We start from the raw sequence: 23,856 nt of genomic DNA on the forward strand, positions 1-23,856 counted from the left end.
AGTTCGTATCGATGTGCGTTCGTAAGTCAGGGACTCTGTATTTGGAATATAAGACGCAGTGACTTTCTCCCCACTTTTGGGGGAGAAAAGGTGGGTTTTATATTTTGGAAAATATGGTAAGCTCTGATGGAATTGGTCAAATTGGCCAATAAAAATTAGATATGTGTACCAGGCTTAAAGGAATACTTAAAGGATACCACAACTGACATGTGGCATAATGAGATAGACATGGGTATGTACAGTGCCTAGCACACAAATAACTATGCTGTGTTCCTTTTTTTCTTTCTCTGCCTGAAAGAGGTAAATATCAGGTATGTAAGTGGCTGACTCAGTCCTGACTCAGACAGGAAGTGACTACAGTGTGACCCTCACTGATAAGAATTCCCCCCTTTTTTATCTCTTTCTTGCTCTCAGAAGCCATTTTCTTCTAGGAAAGTGTTTTATAGTTGGAATTTCTTATCAGTGAAGGTCACACTGTAGTCACTTCCTGTCTGAGTCAGGACTGAGTCAGCCACTTACATACCTGATATTTACCTCTTTCAGGCAGAGAAAGAAAAAAAAGAACACAGCATAGTTATTTGTGTGCTAGGCACTGTACATACCCATGTCTATCTCATTATGCCACATGTCAGTTGTGGTATCCTTTAAGTCAGCAAAAAAAATGACTTCTACTCACCCGGGGCTCTCCTCAGCCCCCTGCAGCTGAACGGTGCCCTCGTCGTGTCCTTCCGATGCGCCTGGACTCGCCGGCGGTGACTTCCGGTTTGGCCGTCACCGGCCGACAGGCTGGGAACGCAGCTGATTAGCCGCGTTCCCGGCCGCAATAGCGCCCTCTACAATGCTATTGCGGCCGGGAACGCGGCTAATAAGCCGCGTTCCCAGCCTGTCGGCCGGTGACGGCGTCCAGGCACATCGGAGGGACACGGCGAGGGCACCGTTCAGCTTCAAGGGGCTGAGGAGAGCCCCGGGTGAGTAGAAGTCATTTTTTTTTTGCTGACTTAAGTATTCCTTTAAGAAAAGAATAGTTAATAGAACTCCGAATACTTAGAGACACTGAAGCGGAAAAAAATAAAAAAAAAAATGTGTAGTACAGCTAAGAAATAAAACATTATGATCAGAGACATAAGTCTAATTCTTTCCAGTACAGGAAGAGTTAAGAAACTCCAGTTGTTATCTCTATGCAAAAAAGTCATTAAGCTCGAAGTGGAGAGGGCTGTCTTCTAAAGTTTATTATCGCAGCTGTCAGTGAAGAATTTCTGCTCTGCAAAAATCATTTAGAATGCTGAGTAGTGTGTAAACTGCGAATAGTAGAGAATGATGCAATGTTATAAAACACACTATATAACTGAAAATAAAAATGAGAAGATTTTCTTTGCTACTAATCTTCTAGTAATTTATCCGTACTACACAACCAATTCATTATATCATCATTTTTTTTTCGCTTCAGTGTCTCTTTAATGGCAAATATGGTACAGTGAATACTGGAACCCCCACATAAACTGGGTGGCAAGCAGAGATGGTTAGTGAGGTTTAAATGATTCCCTTGTGCAACCCCATCCATGTGAAATGTATGCTGCTTGGAATTTGGCCAATTACAGGAAAGGCAACTGATTAGCTTAATCCCAATTAATTTACATGGACAGTGCAAGGCAACCTGGAATTACTAGCATCTCAATGACCAGCTCTAGGGGCTGGTGCACACCAAGAGTGCTGCTGAGCACTTTTGAAAAGCGCTTAGCTAATTGGCTAATGTATTTGAATGGGATGGATCACACCAGAGCAATGTGATTTTCTCCCAAACGCAAACGCGGGTCCTGCAGAATTTCAGCTTATTTCTGAAGCGATTCAGCCTCAATGTTAAGGAAAGTTGCTCTGAAAAGCGCTAGAACAGAGCCATTTTAAAAGCATTTTTGTTACATAAGCTGTTCAGTTCCAGCTCTACTGTAACAAAAAATAAACTCTACACCAAAACGCTCCAAAACACGCTAGGCATGATTAGAAAATCGCTAGGCACATGCCTGGAAGCGCTCTGAAAAATCACTTTAAAAAAAAAAGCTGAGCGTTTGTGATTACGCTAGTGCTTTTTGGTGTGCACTGGCCCTAAATGATTATGCTACTTGCCTGACTGTTATGCTGATCCTCCACCAGATCATTGGCCCAGAACAAGTATGCAAAGAATAGCTGGCTGCATATTTGTTCCAGGTGTGACATGACTTTTCTTTTCTCGTGTGCGAGCTGTGATCTATTCTGTGATTTTGTGACTTGGGTACGCGAGCACGATTACACAAACAATGTTTTGCAACATGTGATTTCGATTGTCATGGCAGATCGAATCTTCTAGATCCCCAAGGACTCTTGCCCAAAGTGCTGTAATCATTTGAATTCTCCTTTGTGCCGTCGCATGTTCTTGGATCGGGGAATGCTTGTTTGTTGGGTCACGTCGCCGGGAGTTCCCTGATCCATCTTCTGGTGAGTATGTAACTTAATACTAACAAAGACAAAAGATCATCATTACAGACTGGCAAATGGCATTTTTTTAAAAGGTTATAAATGCCAAACCTCACATTTCTCTTCCATGTCTTCTGTATGTGAATGAATAACCTGCCGTTTGCCAACTACACAGATACCCCGACGTCTGCCTGTGATAAGTCTCTTGAAATTCTGGTCCACAAATAGACAGAGGATGCTTTTTGCCAACTCTTCAGATGCATCCGGTGTAGTGATTGAAGTCTTGGTAACTTCGGACTAGTCCTCTTCTCATTGCGTTTAATTACTATGTAAATTAAACCTGTGAGTTCATTATGCTGTGAAACGTCATCAGGACTTTTGGGAGTTGGATGATAGAAGCACTGGAGATGAAGCTCTGTCCAATCCTGGTAACTGCATTGGCAGGTGATTATTCAACAGACTGGGAAACTTTGGGAGGAAAAAGAAAGCATTCTAATCAGAATAGTGTTCTATATCCTACAGAGCTACAAGCTACAGTGTACTCGGTTTATTTTTATATATCTGTCACAGTAGTATCTAACATGCATAAGATACATTAGTAGTAGTAGTATCCCACTGCAACAGTGCATTGGGAAGCATTAAGTGCCTATTTACCATTTTTGGCACGCGTGATCCCTGCCTGTGAAGTCCTGGGCACAACAATTACCAAGGGCAGGGCGACAGATACTAGCCACACGGATTACCTGTGAGGGGAAGATGCTGGACCACAGTGCTTACGAAGGACAGGGACTGGATAACTGGTTGCACTTGGGGGGGGGGGGGGGGTCAGGTTGGGTTAAAGGGTACCTGAAGTGAGAGGGATATGGAGGCTTATATATTTAATTTTAAACAATACCAGTTGCCTGGCTGTTCTGCTAACCCACTGCTTCTAATACATTTTGCCATAGGCCCTGAACAAGCATGTAGATCAGGTGTTTCTGACCTGATAAGACTAGCTACATGCTTCTTTCACGTGTGTGATTCATATACTACTGCAGCCAAAGAGATAAGCAGGACTGCCAGGAAACCAGTATTGCTAAAAAGGAAATGAATATGGCAGCCTCAAAATGTCTCTCACTTCAGGTTCCGTTTAATGCTGCAAGATTATGCAGTGCAGCCATTGACAACTCCAAGTCCCCAAGTGCAGTCATTATCTTTGCTGGATAGACTTAACCACTTGATGACCCAGCCTTTACACCCCCCCCCCCCCTTAAGGACCAGCGCTGTATTTGCTGATCTGTGCTGGGTGGGCTCTACAGCCCCCAACACAGATCAAACACCAGGCAGAGCGACCAGATCGCCCCCCTTTTTTCCCCACTAGGGGGATGATGTGCTGGGGGGGGGGGGGTCTGATTGCTGATTGCTCCTACCTGGGTGTGGCTAGCGGGGGAGGCACCTCAAAGCCCCGTCCACCGCAGGATTCCCCCTCTCCTCCCTCCCTCCCTTCCCCCGGAGATCCGAGGCTGCACAGGAACGGATCTGTCCTGTGCAGCCTCTAATAGGCTCCTGCCTGTCATGTGACAGCGATCCCCGGCCGCTGATTGGCCGGGGATCGCTGATCTAGTACTGCTACTGTTAGCAGCGTTGTACAAATGTAAACAAAGCGGATTATTTCCGCTTGTGTTTACATTTAGCCTGCGAGCTGCGATCGGCAGCCCGCAGGCTATTCACGGAGCCCCCCACCGTGAATTGACAGGAAGCTTCCTGATTAATTAGCCTGCAGCCGGTGACGCAGATCTGCGTCGCTGGTCCTGCAGCTGCCACTTTGCCGACGCGCGGTATGAGTGCGCGGACGGCAAGTGGTTAACCACTTGCCGACCGTGCACTCATAACGCGCGACGGCAAAGTGGCAGCTGCAGGACCACCGGCTGCAGGCTAATTGATCAGGAAACAGCCGCTCCCGCGAGCGGCTACTTCCTGTCAATTCACGGCGGGGGGCTCCGTGAATAGCCCGTGGGCCGCCGATCGCGGCTCGCAGGCTAAATGTAAACACAAGCGGAAATAATCTGCTTTGTTTACATTTGTACAACGCTGCTAACAGTAGCAGCGTTGTACTAGATCAGCGATCCCCGGCCAATCAGCGGCCGGGGATCGCTGTCACATGACAGGCAGGAGCCTGTTAGAGGCTGCACAGGACAGTTCCGTTCCTGTGCAGCCTCCGATCTCTGGGGCAGGGAGGGAGAAGAGGGAGGGGGGGGAAATCCTGCGGTGGAAGGGGCTTTGAGGTGCCCCCCCCCCTGCCAGCCACACGCAGGCAGGAGCGATCAGACCCCCCAGCACATCATCCCCCTAGTGGGGAAAAAAGGGGGCGATCTGGTCGCTCTGCCTGTTGTTTGATCTGTGCTGGGGGCTGTAGAGCCCACCCAGCACAGATCTTCTAAATGAGCGCTGGTCCTTAAAGGGAACCTAAACTGAGAAGGATATGGATTCTTCCTATTAAAATAATACCAGTTGCCTGACTCTCCTGCTAATCCTGTGTTTCTAATACTTTTGGCCATAGCCCCTCATCAAGCATGCAGATCGGGTACTCTGACTGAAGTCAGACTGGATTAGCTGCATGCTTGTTTCAGGTGTGAGATCCAGATACTACTGCAGGAAATTGATCAGCAGGAGAGTCAGGCAACTGGTATTGTTTAAAAGGAAACATCCATATCCCTCTCAGTTTAGGATCCCTTTAAGGGGGGGATAAAGGCTGGGTCCTCAAGTGGTTAAAGAGAACCCGAGGCATGTATCTGAAATCTTGAGAGACCACAGAGGCATGTCCTGTGCATAATGACATGCCTCTGGGACTCACAATTGCTGCCTCTAGTCCCCCCCGGGGTCTCCTGTGCCCCCCTATTTACCTTCTGTATTCAGGGCCGGCACTACTATAGAGGCAAAAGGGGCAATTGCCCCAGAGCTTGTGGGGACCCCTAAGCTGTCCTCCCCCCCCCCCCCCCCCCAAATCTTAACTGTTGCTCCCCAGGGCCTCTGCAGAGTCTTCGGCAGAATAGTATCTCATCTGTGCTGGCGGGCAGGTGAGACACTACACTGACAATGGCCTCAATTCACTAAGCTCATCTCCTGTCTTTAATAATGTTTCTATAGGTATCACCATGGTGACGAGGCATGTAGTATTCAGGAAACATTTTACCTCAGGCAAACCTAAAGTTAACTCTTCTGTCTTTAAAATAACTCCAGAATTCAAAAGTTAAAGAACGGCTGTTAATTAACTGCGTGTGAAAAAAAGTACAGAGGAGGTAACTTAACCTCTTGAGGACTGCAGGGCTAAACCCCCCTAGTGACCAGGCAATTTTTAGTTTAAAAGGACACTGCAGCTTTAAGGCCAAGCTGCAGAGCCGCACAACACAGCACACAAGTGATTTCCCCCCCCCCCCCCTTTTTCTCCCCACCAACAGAGCTCTCTGTTGGTGGGGTCTGATCGCTCTCCCCATGTTTATTTTTTTTTTAATAAATATTTGTGTTGCCGCTTTTTTTAAAAAAAAAAACCCTCTTCCTTTAAATCCCTTCCCTCCCTCGCTCCCTCCCTCCCTCCCCACAGCCAGCCAATTACGGCGATCGGCTGTCATAGGCTTCTGCCTATGAGAGCCGATCGCTCTCTTGTCCCCCATGGGGACAGCCGTGTCACACGGCTGTCCCCAGTGCAGCGCTGCTGCTGATCGCAGCGCTGCACAGAGTAAATAGACGGCGATCACGCCGTCTAACAGTCTCCCGAGCGGCAATAGCCACTCGGAGACTGAAGGCGGGGCGGAGCTCCGCCCCCCAAGCAGGAGATGCGCGCGCAGCCTGCACGGATCTCCTGCAAAACAGAGCCCCAGGACTTTACGCCAATTGGCGTTAGGCGGTCCTGGGGCTGCCGCCGCGGCCACGCCTACCGGCGTGACACGGTCGGCAAGAGGTTAACTACAGAGGAGGTAACTTAACTACAGAGGAGGTAACTTTAGGAATGAAGAGATAACTCTCTCACTGTGTGGTGGTAAGTTTACTCTTGCCTTATTATCTCCAGCATGATCTTAGTGAATTGAGGCCATAGACTCTGCAGGGCCCCAAGGAGCACAGTTAAATTGGGAGGTGATTGGGGGAGGGTCAGCAGCCAACTCAAGGCCCCAGGGGGGAAATTTGGCTGCAACAAAGGGCCCCTAATGACGCTTTTTGGTGGGGGGGGGGGTGTCTGTTGGGGGGCCCCCCAGGCTAATTTTGCCCTAGGGCCCAATTGTTACCTGAACTGGCCCTGTCTGTATGTCATTCAATGCACGCTTTCCGCCTCTGTCCCAGTCGCTGCCCGCCTCCTGTGAGCTTCCTCCAATCGGAAGCTAAGCCGCAATTCAGGAAGTACCTCCCAGGTTGCGGAACAATGAAGAATGATGGATTCAGATGACCATTTATGGTTGCAGCTACTAGTTGCTGGCAGCTCAATAGTTAGTGGGCCGTGACCCTGACTAGAGATGATTTGGTAGAGAGTACAGAACACAAGGAAGAGAAGAGATCAGAACTGGAGAGGTAAATACAATAAATAGACAGTACACAGCAGGCTTTGCAATAATGCTGTGTACTGGAGCACAGTAGGGTCATGTGTTTTGGGTGGAGCAAAGCCTAAGGTATGCTGTCTCCATGTATTTACATTGTCTAAAAAGCAGGAGTGGTGTACCGGGGGGGGGGGGGGGGGGACTTGCCACCAGCGGACTGTGTATGACTAGTGCTGGTGAGAACAAAACCTCTGTTAGAATTGCAGAGGACTGGGGGCAGAATGTCTAACCCAGAGGGGGGTTAGCTGTAGAGCTGGCAATAGTTTTAGCAGCCTGTGTGCTATTAAAAATGCTTTGTTTTGTTTGTAAGTTAATAGTTTACTCTGCACATATAAATTATATATTGGTTCTAATAGTATTTTCACTTTCAGTTTGCTATTAACACCAGTGAGGCTCAGGACTCCCCATGGTGGGATATATTTAGGAAAACGAAGAAAACTCCCTAACGTAAAGCTAAATGGCAATGAAGAAGTGGCATTGAGGTGTAATTCATAATAAAAGGTTCGATCTATTTACCACAGTTTCCCAATTAATTCTTGTTTCTTTACTAATGGATTCACATTCTTCTTTTCCTGACTCAGAATCCAACTACAGCTAAAAATCTTTGTTTTTTGTTTTGTAGTGTTCAAACAGGACAAACTCTTTTTGCTAAATAGTCCTATAGTCAGGCCAGACCAGAGCAGAATACCTGCAGATTGCTGCAACACTGATAGAGACTGCACACGAACATCAGCATTTCGGCAGGATTTGATCTTGGTAAAGCCAGTAGTGTTCAGTAACTTTTATATAAAATGTTATTAGAACTCACCTGAAACAAAGTGTTGTGTCCCTGCAGCCTGGCAGGACTCAGTGGAGCGACAGGACTAAGGCTGCTCCAGAAATGGATGCTTGATAGAAGGGGACTTGGGGTTAGCAGTAATCCATTAGGAGTCTGCAAGATGAAACCAAAAAGTTAGATATACTGACTATATCCATGAAGCAAAACTGAAAGTGTATTAAACTGTATGGAGTGTTTACCAGTCTTTTTATCTTTGTTTTCTAGCTACTGTATGAGTTGCATAACATTTAGGGCTCTTTCACAGTGCAACATTAAAGTCGCACGTTAAAACTACATGTAACGCTGAATAACTCACAGCAATGAAAAATCAATGGCCTGTTCACAGTGCAGACGTTGCGTTGGTGTCTAACGCTGCACGTTAAATGAAAGTGCTGCATGCTGTGCGTTACACACGTTTTTAGCTGCGTTAGACTGTTTGCACATGCTCAGTAACACTTGGCGACATACTCTTCATTGCCTGTATTTTCTACTGTACATGCTGTATGCAGTTGTAACGCTGCTTTGCGACTTTTTGGCGGCGTTGCGTTGTTACTTTGCGGAGCGACTTTAACGTCACATTAAACTGCAACGTCCTAATGTGATAGTAGCCTTAAGGCTTCGTTCACATTGCATGTGTTACCGTCCATATTTCGGGCTACATGTGTACGAGGCAGATATGCACAGACATCAGAAGTCCATAGACTGCACTGTCTGATGTGCACATTACACGCGTTGCCGTCCAAATTTTGGGCTACATGTGTACGAGGCAGATACGCACAGACATCAGAAGTGCATAGACTGCACTGTCTGATGTGCACATTACACGCGTTGCCGTCCATATTTCGGGCTACATGTGTACGAGGCAGATACGCACAGACATCAGAAGTGCATAGACTGCACTGTCTGATGTGCACATTACACGCGTTGCCGTCCATATTTCGGGCTACATGTGTACGAGGCAGATACGCACAGACATCAGAAGTGCATAGACTGCACTGTCTGATGTGCACATTACACGCGTTGCCGTCCATATTTCGGGCTACATGTGTACGAGGCAGATACGCACAGACATCAGAAGTGCATAGACTGCACTGTCTGATGTGCACATTACACGCGTTGCCGTCCATATTTCGGGCTACATGTGTACGAGGCAGATACGCACAGACATCAGAAGTGCATAGACTGCACTGTCTGATGTGCACATTACACGCGTTGCCGTCCATATTTCGGGCTACATGTGTACGAGGCAGATACGCACAGACATCAGAAGTGCATAGACTGCACTGTCTGATGTGCACATTACACGCGTTGCCGTCCATATTTCGGGCTACATGTGTACGAGGCAGATACGCACAGACATCAGAAGTGCATAGACTGCACTGTCTGATGTGCACATTACACGCGTTGCCGTCCATATTTCGGGCTACATGTGTACGAGGCAGATACGCACAGACATCAGAAGTGCATAGACTGCACTGTCTGATGTGCACATTACACGCGTTGCCGTCCATATTTCGGGCTACATGTGTACGAGGCAGATACGCACAGACATCAGAAGTGCATAGACTGCACTGTCTGATGTGCACATTACACGCGTTGCCGTCCATATTTCGGGCTACATGTGTACGAGGCAGATACGCACAGACATCAGAAGTCCATAGACTGCACTGTCTGATGCTCACATTACACGCGTTGCCGTCCATATTTCGGGCTACATGTGTACGAGGCAGATACGCACAGACATCAGAAGTGCATAGACTGCACTGTCTGATGTGCACATTACACGCGTTGCGTACCAGTGCAACAAACGCAAGCTGCACACATTTTTTGGGCAAAACGCGCAGCTGACCCATTCACTACAGTGAATGGGATCAGCCACGCAACACATGGAAACACAGATGGCGTGCAAATGTACGCATTGTTTTCTGATGGCACGGCCATCTGTGTGTGATGTGAACGAGGCCTAAGGTCATTTTCTGTCTCCAAAACTGCCCAAGTCCCATAAACTGAAACAGCAAGTAAACTTTCCTATTCTCCTGCTCATCATTTTGTCTCATGTCTCCCTTAAAGTGTACCAAAGACCAGATAAACTAAAAGATTTATACATATCTGCAGCTTCCTCCAGCCCCATACGCACGGATCGCTCCCTAGCCGCCATCCTGGCTGAACTGGCCGCCACTGGCTGAAGTTTTGGGACCCGGTACCGGGGCTGGAGAAGGCTGAGGACGGCGGCGTGGGAGCAATCCGTGTGGATGGGGCTGGAGGAAGCTCTAGGTATGTATAAATGTTTTAGATTATCTGGTCTTTGGTTTCCTTTAACCACTTGAGGAGACTGAAGGGGCGGAGCTCCGCCCCCCGAGAAGGAGATGCACGCAATCTCTTACAGTAGCCGGCTCCAGGACCTGACGCCAATCGGCGTTAGGCGGTCCTGGGGCTGCCGCCACGCCCATTGGCGTGGAGCGGTCTTAGAGTAGTTAAAGGACACCTGAAGTGAGAGCGATATGGAGGCTGCCATATTTATTTTTTCAAACAATATCAGTTGCCTGGCAGCCCTGCTGATCTGCCTCTCATGCTTTTACATACACACCCTGAACAAGCATGCAGATCAGATGTTTCTGACAAAAATCTGAAAACATTTGCTGCATGTTTGTTTCAGGTTTGTGATTCAGACACAACTGCAGCCAAAGAAATGAGCAGGGCTGCCAGGCAACTGGTATTGTTTAAAAGGAGTTAAATACGGCAGCCTCCATATCCCTCTACTTCAGGTGTCCTTTAACCTTAAAGCAGGTGTGGGTAAATTTTGATGGCTGCCTTCCTTGGATGTGGTAGACATTTCTCAGGCTCCCTCTGGCTGGCCACGTGCCTCCGCATGGTGCTCCTATTCTGCACATGCACAGTACACAAAAATTGCTACTGCGCAGAGTGCTCCCGGTTGCGGTAGCGTGATCAGGGTGCGCACAGATTGGGACAGACATGCACAGTAGCTGCCAACTGGTGGCTACCAGTCAGCATTGCGGGGGTGGCTGTTGCTGGCCGGAGGGACTTGGACCGACAACGTGGGCACCCGATGGCTCCAGGGGGCTGCAAGAAGCCCTAGATAAATTAAACTCATTTTTTATTTAGACTTAAAGAGAATCTGTACTGTATAATTCTTACAATAAAAAGCATACCATTCTATTCATTATGTTCTCCTGGGCCCCTCTGTGCTGTTTCTGCCACTCCCTGCTGCGATCCTGGCTTGTAATTGCCAGTTTTATGCAGTGTTTACAAACAAAAGACATAGCAAGTGATAGGCTGATAGTAGCTCAGTGTGTGAGTCATACAGAGTATGCAGGGGGCCTGGAGAGGGTGTGTATAGCTTCTATCCAATCACGAGCAGCATAGCATATTCCAGCCTGACTGCCTGAGCCCGACAGAGGAGAGAAGATTAGATCATATAACAGAGATAATACAGCCACTGTGCAACTAGGAAAGGCTGCAGTAAGCCAGACCACATTAGAACAGCTATAGGAACTTATAGGATAGAAGAAATAAGGCTCAAAATTTTATTACAGAGTCTCTTTAAGTCTCCCTTTAAGTTTGTGTTCAAATAGCAGCCTTTTCTTGCTCCTTGAATAAGGGCTGTTTCACATTGCACCCGATTCTTTCTTTTGCTATCAGTTTCTGATTCATACAACCCAATGTCCTTGCATATTGCGTTCTGTAAGCAAAATATAGGATTGTAGGAAAATCTCATAGCAAATCCTGACTTTCTTGCGATCCAGCAATGTGAATATTTTTACGCCTTCTGTCGCCAATCACAATTTCCAATGTGAAACAGCCTGGATTAAAACAGAACCGGTTTAAAACAAAACAGTCCAACATTACATCTATAACAGTTTTCCATCTTCTCTATCAGAACCACAAATGCAATTGCACCGTGCAACCCATCCGTGCGTTGATTGAATTGCAAAACACACATTGTAGTTAGATTAAATTGCTATAGTAACAAGTGCAGTTACCAGTGTTAAACAGCCCTTGGGACCAGATTTAAAAAAAATAATCCAACATTCCACTTGTAAACTCTGACAACACTGTAAATAGGTACATATTGAGGTATACTTCCATGCTGTCAGCACAATCATTTGTAAATACAATTACTAGTGGAATTGTTCGTTTTTTTCTTCTGGGAAAATGGAATACAGCAAGTCCCCGACTTACAAATGACCCGCTGATACAAACGGCATGGATTCTCTGTTTCCATAATTGGACATTTTTTAGGGTTTTTTTTTTTTTTTTTTAGAAAATCGATTTAAAAAAAAAATGGCTTTTAAACTTGTATAAACAGGTACAAAGGGCAGAGGTGACACAGAGGGGGACACTGGAGGCACACGGGACAGAGATGGCACAATGTTCCGACTTAAGAACAGATTCAGGTTAAGAATGAACCTACAGTCTCGTTCATTAACCGAGGACTACCTGTAGTAGGATTCTAGTCCTGGTTTAAGTTTGTTAGAGCAGCTCCGGACAAAAAAAAAAAAAGGTCTGAATGGCAATACATACAGTATATATATATACATATAGTGAGCCTACAGGAAAATACTAGCACAACAATGGTTCAGAAATGTAACATGGTCCAGAGATATCCTGAAATCTTCTGCAGAGTGATGTGTAAAAATATATATATTTACTTGTACAAGAAGTTTGGCTTTTTTTGTATTGACAGACTGCTTTGCTTTTTGCTTTGAGACTCAAAGGCAGCCAAACTTGAAGTAAATATGTGAACTGTTTGTAAGTGTTTAGCCCATCCTGTGACTCACAGCAAAGCTGCCCACTATTCACCATTTCCTGCGTCACCTTCCTACCTTCCTACTGCTCTAATGAATTGTGAGTCAGCGTCACTCTCCTGAGACCTTCATAATCTACTTAAATAGGTTCCCTTCAGCACATGAAAATATGCTGGGCTGAGTGCAGTGCAATAGACTTTGATTAAGCCGTAATGCACAATCTCCCACTCAGAGGTCTGGCGAACAGCAGGTTACAGGAAGCCTATATTAACACAAACTTAAAGTGGACCCAAATTAGAAATACAAGATTTCAGAAATAAAATCTATTTTTTAAATTATAATAATAAATGGCAGCCTTTTTTCAGCTGCATGATGACAAATATAAAATATTATACATTTATTGGTGGAACCCCTCCATTCCTTTCATATTGCCGGGACAAAATCCGGCAGCCTGGTGGAGATACAAAACAAAAACAAAACACAGGCTGCTACTGATGATGTCACAGGGGAGGTGATCTCAGCTTGTGTGAGATTTCACATAGACAACGCCCCTGTAAGGGAGGGTAGCTGATGACAAACACACCCATGATCTAAAACCTCCTACTAAGCTCAGAAGTAATGGTGCCACCTGTATAACCCTAGTTATGAAAAGACAAGGGTGAAAAGCATGCACTGAAATGCTCATAGGCTTGAAGGAGTGTTTATTTATCTTTGTATGTGTCAGAGTGGTGCAATTACATATTTTGAATAAAAAAAATGTTTGGTTTGGGTCCGCTTTAAGATACTAACAGACATTTACAAATAGATTTGAAACTGTGAAGAAGAGTACATCATTCATATGTTCCTTTCTGTTGCTACAAGGTGAAACCATTCCACTCCACCCGCACAGTGCATGACCCAAAACTGGTATATACAGTAATGTGCTAGCTCTATGGTGTGGGCACTGTCAGTGAGGACCTCTGTTGTCTAAGTATGTGCCCTGGTGGGTCTGCAAAATAGAGAAGAATGATAACTTGAAGTTAATTCAACTTGACACCTTTTTGGCAGTCCAGTGATCCTGTATATGTGTTCTGAGTTTAGGTCCACTTTAATAGCTCACCATATCACAACTTCCTCTCTGCTCTAAAAGATAAGCAATTGCATAATAACCTTTAAAGAAAAATATTTCTTCATTACAACTTATAGAACTTGTACAGAAATAGTGCAGTGTTTAGCACAGAAAGGGTCAACCTCCAGTGTTTACATATTGGCACAAAACAGCACACCTGGCACCAGACACAGCCCACAGCCCTGATTTACATTTGATGATATTGGCTAATTACACAGGCTGATCTCTCTAAACACACACAGACTGAATTTCTCAGCAACTATGTGTTTTCCTTGACTACTGTGCAACAGATTATGGCCTGCTTCAAAACGCACACACAGCACTTTTCACTGTAGTGAATGGATTGTGCATTTTACTACACCCCAACACTATCCACAATACTATGACAGTATCGCTGTAACACACTACCCTTATTTGACGAAGTGAACAAGGTCTACGTGTCATAGAAGACATTTCATCACTCCTACTGAGAAACTGCTTTAGTTCTTCTTGGTTTACCCAAATACCCAGAAGGTTACATGTACCGGTAGTCTACTTGCTCCAAGAAACAGACAGGCTAGCTCATTCATTAAATGGTTTAAGTTCCCTGACAGATGTATGATAACCAGGACAGAGCATAAAAATAACATGACCTTGATAAATAAGAATGTTCACAGGAAGCTAGTGCCAACTGCTGACTGACCATCACACAAAGGACAATGTTCAAGCTTAACTGCACACATTTCCACATACCATCCAAGAGTAATCTTCCCTCTCCTAGGCCCATATGCACTTAATTTCTCCTCCTAAGTTTTCTCCTAGGTGATATTTTTAAACTTAATAAAATTCCTTTTAGGCAACCAGGAAGCAAGAAAATATTCAAAATAATTTTGATAGTACTTTTTCGCCTAGTTTTTTGCTGGGAAGTCATTTTAGATCGAAGATGAAAAATTATCTCCTAGGAGATGAAAAAGTGAAGCGCATATGGCCCTTAGGTCTGTTCTCTTTCAAATAACTTTTTAGCATTTCACAGCTGAAAAAGTTCCCAAAAGTTGGTGAAAAGGTATTATTTTTTTTTTTTTTGGAGTATTTTCTTGCGTGCTGGTGGATTAAAATGCATTTTAGAACAAGGTATGAAAAATTCACCTAGGAGATAACTCAGGAGAAAAAGTGAATTGCATATGGGCCCTGGCCCCATATGCAATTCACTTTTTCATCTGAGTTTTTTCCTTGGAGGTAATTTTTCATCTTCGATTTAAAATAACTTTCCAGCACTTTTCAAATAAAAAAGTACCAAAAAGTAGGTGAAAGAGTACTATCAACGTTATTTTTAGTATTTTCTTGTTTTCTTGTGGCTTAAATAGACTCAGAAGTCTCTAAAAAAAAAAAGTATTTTTATTTAACAAATATGTTTAATATCTTAGCCCTAACTAAACTGCCGCATTCCCGCCGCTGTAAACTATCTAAATGCCCCCAAACTCCCCGGGGGGCAATCCGGGCAGAACTTCCGTGAGAGGCAGAGCTATGAGCTGCAGCCCTGCCTCTCAGTGCGTCTGTCAGCCCGGATTGCTGCCTCTCCCCCACCCCTCTCAATCTTCCTTCACTGAAAGGGGTGGGGGAGAGGCGGAGATCAGACAGACATGTGTGAGGCAGGGCTGCAGCTCATAGCTCTGCCTCACATGGAAGCGCTTAGGGCAGCAAAATCCACGACCAAGAAAGTCGTGGATTTTGCAGGGGAGAGGGAAGGCGAGTTAGGGGGGATTTAGATAGTTTACAGAGGCGGGAATGCGGCGGTTTAGTTATGACACATATTTGTTAAATAAAAAGACCTTTTTTTTGAGACTTCAGAGTCTCTTTAAAGGGAACCTTAACTGAGAGGGATATGGATGCTTCCTTGTAAACAATACCAGTTGCTGCTCTGTCCTGCTGACCTCTTTAGCTGCAGTAGTGGCTGAATCACACACCTGAAACAAGCATGCAGCTAATCCAGTCTGACTTTAGTCAGAGCACCTGATCTGCGTGCTTGTTGAGGGGCTGGGCTAAAAGTATTAGGAAATGCAGGATCAGCAGGAGAGTCAAGCAAATGGTATTATTGTAAAAAGAAAAATCCATATCGTTCTCAGTTTAGGTTCCCTTTATAAGGCATTTTATTGACCAGTTTAAAATTATCACCTAGGAGAAAACTCAGGAGAAAAAGTGAATTGCATGTGGGCCCTAATGTCTTGTTTTTCTTATGCACTACAGTCACATCTTGTCTCTCCTGCAAACAGGATTAACCACAAGCCTTATCTCCTCTGGAACTCTTCTCCATAATCTGTTTGGCACTCATCCATCCTTGCTATATTAAAATACAACCTAAAAATCCACCTCTTCAGGCAAGCAAGAGCTAAGACACTTTACCCATGACTTAATTCTCAATTGTCCTGTTAAACGTACCCAACCATCATGCATGCAGCTTACTGGCTCTCCTTAGAGACACTGAAGCGAGAAAAAAAATTTGATATAGTGAATTGGTTGTGTACTATGAATAATTACTAGAAGATTAGCAGCAAAGAAAATATTCTCATACTTTTATTTTCAGGTATATAGTGTTTTTTCTAACATTGCATCACTCTATAATATGTGCAGATTACACAACACTCAGCATTCAAAATGAGTCTTTCAGAGCAGTCTGTGAAGTAATGACCTCTCCTCTAGCAGAGAAAAGTAAATAGTCCAGGAACAGTTGAGATAATAAAAGTCAGATAACAGCCCTCTCCACCACTAACTAAAGGTTCGTATACACGTCCGATAAAGATCGTTCGTTACGAACGATTCGTGACGTTTACACGATATTCAAATTAGACTGAAAAGATCGTTCGTAATGAACGATTGTGTACACACGTGAACGATATAAGTATAAAGTACTGAACGACGAACGATAAAAAAATGCGTGCGCAAACGGAAGTGACGTTATGACAGGCAATAAGAACATGCGTTATCGGACGATCTTTGTACACACTGCAACGATTGAACGATTATCTTTCGAAAAAATCCGCCGGGTTGGATCGGTCCGATTGAACGATAACGATCGTTATCGTTCACAAAAACGATCGTTCACACTTTTTGAACGCACGATTATCGTTCCGATTGTCGTTATCGTTCGTTTTTGAACGATCGTTATCGTACGTGTGTACTCAGCTTTAGTCGGAGAGCTTAATTGCTTGTTTGCATAGAGATAACAACTGGAGTTTCTCAATTCTTCCTGTACTGGAAACAATTACACTGATGTATCTGATCTTAATGTTTTATTTCTTAGCTGTGCTACACATACAAATCATATCATCATTTTTTTTTCGCTTCAGTGTCTCTTTAACTCATTCCTACTCTTCAGATGGTAAACGCGTGTGGGTTAATGTATGTACAGTATTTCTATGTGTGTTACATTGTGTGATGTTCAGCTGCGCATTTAGTTTATAAATATGAAAAACTTCTGTATGTATTTTGGTATGAATTGTGTAACTGGGCTTATGGCACTAGGTTTAGGCACTATATATGTGAATCAATAATAGCCGTTATGCAATATTTTGCATCAAAGTAATATCATTTTTGTAAGCCCATCTTTTTACCTGAGCAGTGAAGAAAGCTGGTGTAAGAGATCCTGAAGGAAGTGCTGGGCTGTTCAGGGCAATTGAGCCAATATCACTACTGGAAAGGAGAAGAGGAGGAGAGCAGATTTCCAATCCTTTCGGCTTCTTGGCCTTGGGAGGATGAGAGAACATCTTTGCTTTGGACCCGGCTGAGAGATTTAATGGTTCGTTGGTTTCAGGGTAATCTAGGAATACACTTCTTTGTTCTGTTGTGTATGTTATATTAGGGGACAAAGATGGGGAGCAAGAGGAGCGTGGAGAAGAAGAAACACTGGCTGTGTTTGATGCTATATGGGAAGACCCTTTAGCAGACAAAGAAGATGCTAAGTAGGCAGATGCAGCTGCTGACTCTGATGTAGAGGGAAGAGAAATCACAGGTCGAATGGATTCTTTGTCCAGTTTGTTTGTAACAAATCTTATAACAGTCCTGACTTCCTCTACTGGACTCTTGACTTCTGGCTTTTCCTCTTCTTCATCTTCTTCTTCTTCCTCCTGAAGTTCCTCTTCATCTTCCATATTTTCAGTTTTTATAACTTTGTAGTTGTCTGCTTGATGTTGCAGTGAGTTTATAGTGAATGAAGAATATAAGCCCGAGTGGATGTACTCATTGCGGCTGGCGTTCTTCAGTGCGGACAAGGTCTGCTTGTGCCTCTCGCGAAGTTCGCTTGGGATCTTGCAATCACTGTCCTGCAGCAATAAGCTTTCCCTGCTCACCTCCATTGCGTGGGGGTCCATTTTTAGGATCTCTGGAAAGGACACAAACTTGTAGACAAACTTCTGTCCAATAACCTTTTTAATAATGTTCTGGAATGAGAATACAAATAATTAAATGAATACACTTAATAAGACATATGTACACAAAAAAGCATGATTTGCTGCATGGTTTTCTTTTATAAAATCATATGACGTGCATACAATTTACCCCTCAAATCTAGGAAATATTTATTTTAGTTTCAGTAGGTTGAACAAGGCTTAAACACTTTTGTAGCTTTTTATCCTTGTCTGTGTCAGCATCTTCCCGCACTTCCCATCTCTGTGACCTTCATAGAGCTTGGTGGCCTTAACGAGGGCTTGTCTGCCACAAAATCAAATTCCATTTACCCAGTGCTCTGTGCCTATTATGCTGCCTGCAGCATTACCCTGCATTCCAATCTATTCAGAAATGTTTCTGCTGTAATAAATCTTATCTCCGTCAGCCTGGCTCTATTTTTGGCATCGCTGAGGAGAAGAGGGAAGCTTGTCATCTCCCCTCCCACATTCTTGCTCCTCACTATGACAGAGCAGATTCTAGGAGAGAAAAAAGTAAGGGAGGAAATAACATCAGGATTGGCTTCAGGCAGAGGAAATCAAAATAGAAAATTGCCAGGAACAGAAATCTCTTTATTTACTATATACATTTCACTGAAATTAAAACGTGGACAGTACAATACATCTGTTATGTAAGTAGAACAAGTAGTTATCTACTTCTATATGTGGGTTTTTTCCTGATATAGCATGGCTGACCCGCGTCTTTGTGATATCGCCACTGGGAGACTTGGGCGCAGGATACAGCTGGTATGGCTTATCCTGCTGCTGCACAAGTTCCTGCCGGCATTAAATACTATTCCCCCTCTAGGTCCATGTGGATAGTGAGGAATAATGTAATTCTGCTGCCAGCTGTTGCTGGAAGTGGAATTACAGTGTTTTAAAAGTAACTTCAGCTCCATCTTCTGACGGCCCTGATGTTACTCGCAGTGCACCGCTATAGCCGTAATTCCTATTACGGTCTATGGTGGCGCCGGCTGCGCCCACATCTCCTGCGCTGTTATTACAGCGCTCGGGCTGACCCTGCTGATTTAACATTAACCTCCTTGCCGGTCTAATTCCCGCTGGCAAGGAGGCAGCGCAGCACTTTTTTTTTTTTTCTTCAAATCATGTAGCGAGCCCAGAGCTCGCTACATGATAGCCGCTGAGTGGTGGCATCCCCCCACCCACTCCGATCGCCTTCGGCGATCAGAGTAAGCAGGAAATCCCGTTCAGAACAGGATTTCCTACAGGGCTTCCCCGGTCGCCATGGCGACGGGGCGGGATGGCGTCACCAATGTCATGGACGTCGGGACGTCATAGGGAATCCTGATCCATCCCTCAGTGCTGCCTGGCACTGATTGGCCAGGCTGCGCAGGGGTCTGGGGGGGGGCGGCGGGTAGCGGTGAATCAGCGGGTAGCGGCGGCGATTGCGTACTACACGCAGCTAGCAAAGTGCTAGCTGCGTGTAGGAAAAAAAATTATGCAAATCGGCCCAGCGGGGCCTGAGAAATCCTCCTGCGCAGGTTACCCCGAGCTGAGCTCGGGATAACCGGCAAGGAGGGTAAAGCAGGTAGTCATGGAGGAAAATGAGGGCACATCAGTAAAATCTACAGAAGGATTCCAAATCCTTCCCTCTACAACAAAAAAACAGGGAGGTTCTGAAATGTATCTCACAGTCCAGATTTTTTTTTCCCCCAAAAAGAGTACAGAGGAACTCAAGGTCACTTAATTATGTTGACATACCCACATAAATCATGTGGGGCGTTGGTCCCTTAAATAAACCATCAAAGGCAAAGTTCAAGAAAAAGAGAAGGAGGGGAGGAGGCTGAGGCTAGGTTCACAGTGGTCCGTTGCATAATTCACGCGTTATAATGACTGTGAACTGCAATGGAAACTGCAGGATCTTAACGCTAGTAGGTGCAGAAAGAGAGCGACCAAGATTGCCTCTGACCCAGCTCACTCCATCTTCCAGCACATGCCTTCAGGAGTAAGATTCCGGTCAATCACAACTAAAAATTCTAGACACAGGAACAGCTTTTTTCCCTTAGGTGGTAGCCATGCATAACCTTTTCGGGACCGGCCACCTACCCCCCCTTAAGGATCAGGCATTTTGCGCGGGAAGGGGTGCGCGCGTTTGGGGGGGGGGGGGGGTCAGGCGGCCGGATCCCATCTGTGGCTGCCTGGATTTGTGTCCCCCCCATGGTGGCCTGGGCCCCCCCCTTCTGCCAGCAGCCTTCACTTACCTTCCAGGCTCCAGCGATGAGCCGCACGGGACCCTCTTCTCCGGCCGGCATCTCCGTTCTGTCTGACGATCAGTTCCGGGTCGCGGCTTGATGACGTCATCAAGCCGGGACCCGGCGCTGACGTCAGACGGAGCGGAGATGCCGGCCAGAGCGAAGCTCAGAGCGAAGCTGGATCCTCTTCTTTTCCCCCCTGCCGCCGCAGCTGTCAAACTGATCACTGCGATCCGACTGCGATCGTAGTGATCACGTGATCAGCAGCCATACGCGATGGCTGCTGATCACTCGGGGGAGATGTCGGCTGTCATATGACAGCTTAATCTCCCCCTCCGGGTGCGCACGATCGCGTCGGGAGCGGAAATTGCGGGCTGGCGTAGATTCTACGCCGCATCAGGCTAGAACAGCCACAAGTGCGGCGTAAAATCTAATGCACGTGGTCCCGAAAAGGTTAAAGGAGTTAACAGGCAAAACAACCCTCACCCCCCCCCCCCCCCCCGCTTTACTTACCGGGGGCTTCCTACAGCCCCTTGCAGCTGACATGTCCCACATTGCAGCTCTGCGCTCACACTTCGGCCCACGTTGTCCGCAGTGTACTGTGCAGGCGCAGAACTACTGTGCCTGCGCAGTACACCGTGGACAATGTGGACTTGATTGACAGTGGTGCTCACGCAGGCGCAATAGAGAGGACCTTGAGGTCAGCCTCTGCACCGGCGGGGAAACAGGGGCTGGCGCCTGAGTACAGAGCTGCTGCATGGGATATGTCAGCTGCAAGGGGCTAGAGGAAGCCCCGGGTAAGTAGAGCGGGGGGAGGGGCGTAGGTTTGCCTGATGACTCCTTTAGTGCAGAACCACGCTTGATCTCCTAGAACTTGAAAGCATTCGGCTCAGAACTTAAAATAAACACTTCTCACCCTGTTCACTGCCACTATAACTTGCATTTTGTCCTTGACTTGTAATATATACTGTATGTCCTTGTATTATTTAGTTTGTGTCTGTTAAGCAACTGTCAAGTCAAATTGTAAGTGAAAACTGACTTGGCCAAATAAATTGATTCTGATTCGGACTTTAATGCAAAGGCTTCCGATGCCTTTTTATGCATTTGGTTGCCATGATTGCCCTCCAGAAGTCAACACAAAACAGCAAAATCTTTTTTCCAATCAATGGTGTTTGAATTGGAGGCATTTAGAAACCAAATCATTTTGAGCTGTACTGCTATTGAACTGCTATTGAAACAGAGGCATATTAAAGAACCATCCAACAGTTTTTATTAAAAACGAAGATAAGAAAAGTTGCAGCATGGGAAGCTATTAATCACTGCAACCTATACAAATGAACTGTAAAGGTACAAGGTTCACTTTAAATAATTTCCACTAGAATGCCATAAACACTGTACATAACAAGTGTATAACAGTGACTTCCCAGCCAGTGAACTGTAAGCAGTATGGGATATTTTTCCATTTATTTAGTGTTTTCAGCAGACTGCAGTATCTGAGGTAGAGTGACTCTTCTGTGGAGGCACACAGAGTGACATGGCAGCCCTGGACCAAGCCTTGTTTTCAGATTGAGCCCCAGTTTTACCCAGCAACCGTCCTGCTGATCATTTTGCCACATTCTGTATTGAATTGTAATATACATAATAAATGCATCTCACACACGTACCTTATCATAATAATATCTAAGGGCTCGACTCAGTTTGTCATAGTTCATGTTTGTTTTATTCTTCCGCAGTCCCCATAGCTTGGCCACCTCCTCTGCCTTGAGCAGCTTGAACTCCCCATCATTCGATGTCCAGCAGATGAGATGCTCGTGTTTCTGGTCAAGGAGCAATTGCAACAGGAACTGCCAGAGGGTGATTGCACTTTCCATACCTACAGAGCAGAAACCACATGATTATTCACAGATTGACACATCTTCACTGACATAGTAATGCAAATATTCGACAAATGATACAATCGCCATTCTCCCACTTTTACTAGTTACTATACTAACTGGTGATCCTAATCTTATATTTTTGTGCTTACATTGCTCCAGTGTCATTATTCTGATTCCAGGTCAATTGTGGGAAGTGCGTTATATTGTGGTTACACTTCAAGCTCCAATATCTTCAGAATTCCATCCCCTACCTCATCTGACCTACCATGACCCTATTCCCACCAATTTGCCATAATATTACCATTGTCTGCTAACCTAAATCCCTTACTTATTACAACCGCCCAATAGCCGTAACCTCAACATTACACCTGTGCTAAATCCTTTCCTTGAGAAATACAAGCAAATATCCTGACATTTTTCCTAAACTCAATCTCAGTTGTTAAACTGATCCTTAATCTATTAGCTGAACTGTTGGTGATTCCAGCTAACCCAATACTATGATAGCCTCACAATAACCCTGATAAGACCCTCAAACTAAACAAAAGCCTAATAGTAAGCTACTTAGGATAGGATGGTTGGAGAAAACTAAGAAACCATTGAGGCATACCGCTCAAGGCTCAGAGTTCCAGTAATTACGTTCGCCAGTACTGTAACTGCACAAAAATGACCAAACAGAACACAATAATTTGTCCCCATACGGTATTGAAAAAAAAAATTGACAAAATATTACTGGTTTATGAATAATGCAGTCTTTGATAATCTATGTAAGATGGGTATTGTCCTTGTATAAATGAATGTATAAAAGAGGAAAACAAGTAATAAAAAAGCAGTGTATTTGGAAATCTTGGCTTTAGCTTCAGTTCTGGAAAATGTTCACATTTTCTCCTTTTAATAGCTGAAAAACTTTGTTGTTATACTACAACAGGTGGGTGTAAATTCAGAAGCATTTTATTATAGCCGTTTCTATGGAATGATGAAGCAACAGACTTTAGTGTAGCAATACAAAACTTTGGAATGATGAATCTACAGAGTTTAGTGTGGTCATGTAAAGTGCATTTTTATTATATGCCACAAGGTGGCAGAAACACACCTAGTTGTAGCTTTTCTCCTATCATTGAACATTTTCATGAACATCTGCAGAAAGATTGCAAACTAGTGATGCTATTTTTCAAATGAAGAATCTCAAAATAATAATTTTGTTATACGGGGAGTGCAGAATTATTAGGCAAGTGGTATTTTTGAGGAATAATTTTATTATTGAACAACAACCATGTTCTCTATGAACCCAAAAAACTCATTAATATCAAAGCTGAATATTTTTGAAAGTAGTTTTTAGTTTGTTTTTAGTTTTAGCTATTTTAGTGGGCTAACTGTGTGTGCAGGTGCATAATTATTAGGCAACTTAACAAAAAACAAATATATACCCATTTCAATTATTTATTTTTACCAGTGAAACCAATATAACAGCTCAACATTCACAAATATACATTTCTGACATTCAAAAACAAAACAAAAACAAATCAGTGACCAATATAACCACCTTTCTTTGCAAGGACACTCAAAAGCCTGCCATCCATGGATTCTGTCAGTGTTTTGATCTGATCACGATCAATATTGCGTGCAGCAGCAACCACAGCCTCCCAGACA

The 23,856-nt window shown here is 44.7% G+C and overlaps 1 protein-coding gene across 1 annotated transcript in view; it reads right to left on the reverse strand.

The window, feature by feature from the left end:
* Positions 1-998: 998 nt before the first annotated feature.
* The window catches only part of ELK3 (ETS transcription factor ELK3), a 72,621-nt gene continuing 49,763 nt past the window's right edge, over positions 999-23,856 (reverse strand). Inside the window, exons 2-5 of the mRNA XM_068272789.1 lie at positions 21,997-22,205; positions 17,292-18,116; positions 7,822-7,944; positions 999-2,916 (exon numbers count right to left, since the gene is read on the reverse strand). Of these exons, the coding sequence (XP_068128890.1) occupies positions 2,818-2,916; positions 7,822-7,944; positions 17,292-18,116; positions 21,997-22,203 (1,254 nt within the window). The 5' untranslated portion in view covers positions 22,204-22,205 and the 3' untranslated portion in view covers positions 999-2,817. The remainder of the gene's footprint in view (positions 2,917-7,821; positions 7,945-17,291; positions 18,117-21,996; positions 22,206-23,856) is intronic.

The sequence above is a fragment of the Hyperolius riggenbachi genome, chromosome 3, assembly GCF_040937935.1.
Source record: "Hyperolius riggenbachi isolate aHypRig1 chromosome 3, aHypRig1.pri, whole genome shotgun sequence".
In the NCBI taxonomy this organism is placed as follows: Eukaryota; Metazoa; Chordata; class Amphibia; order Anura; family Hyperoliidae; genus Hyperolius; species Hyperolius riggenbachi.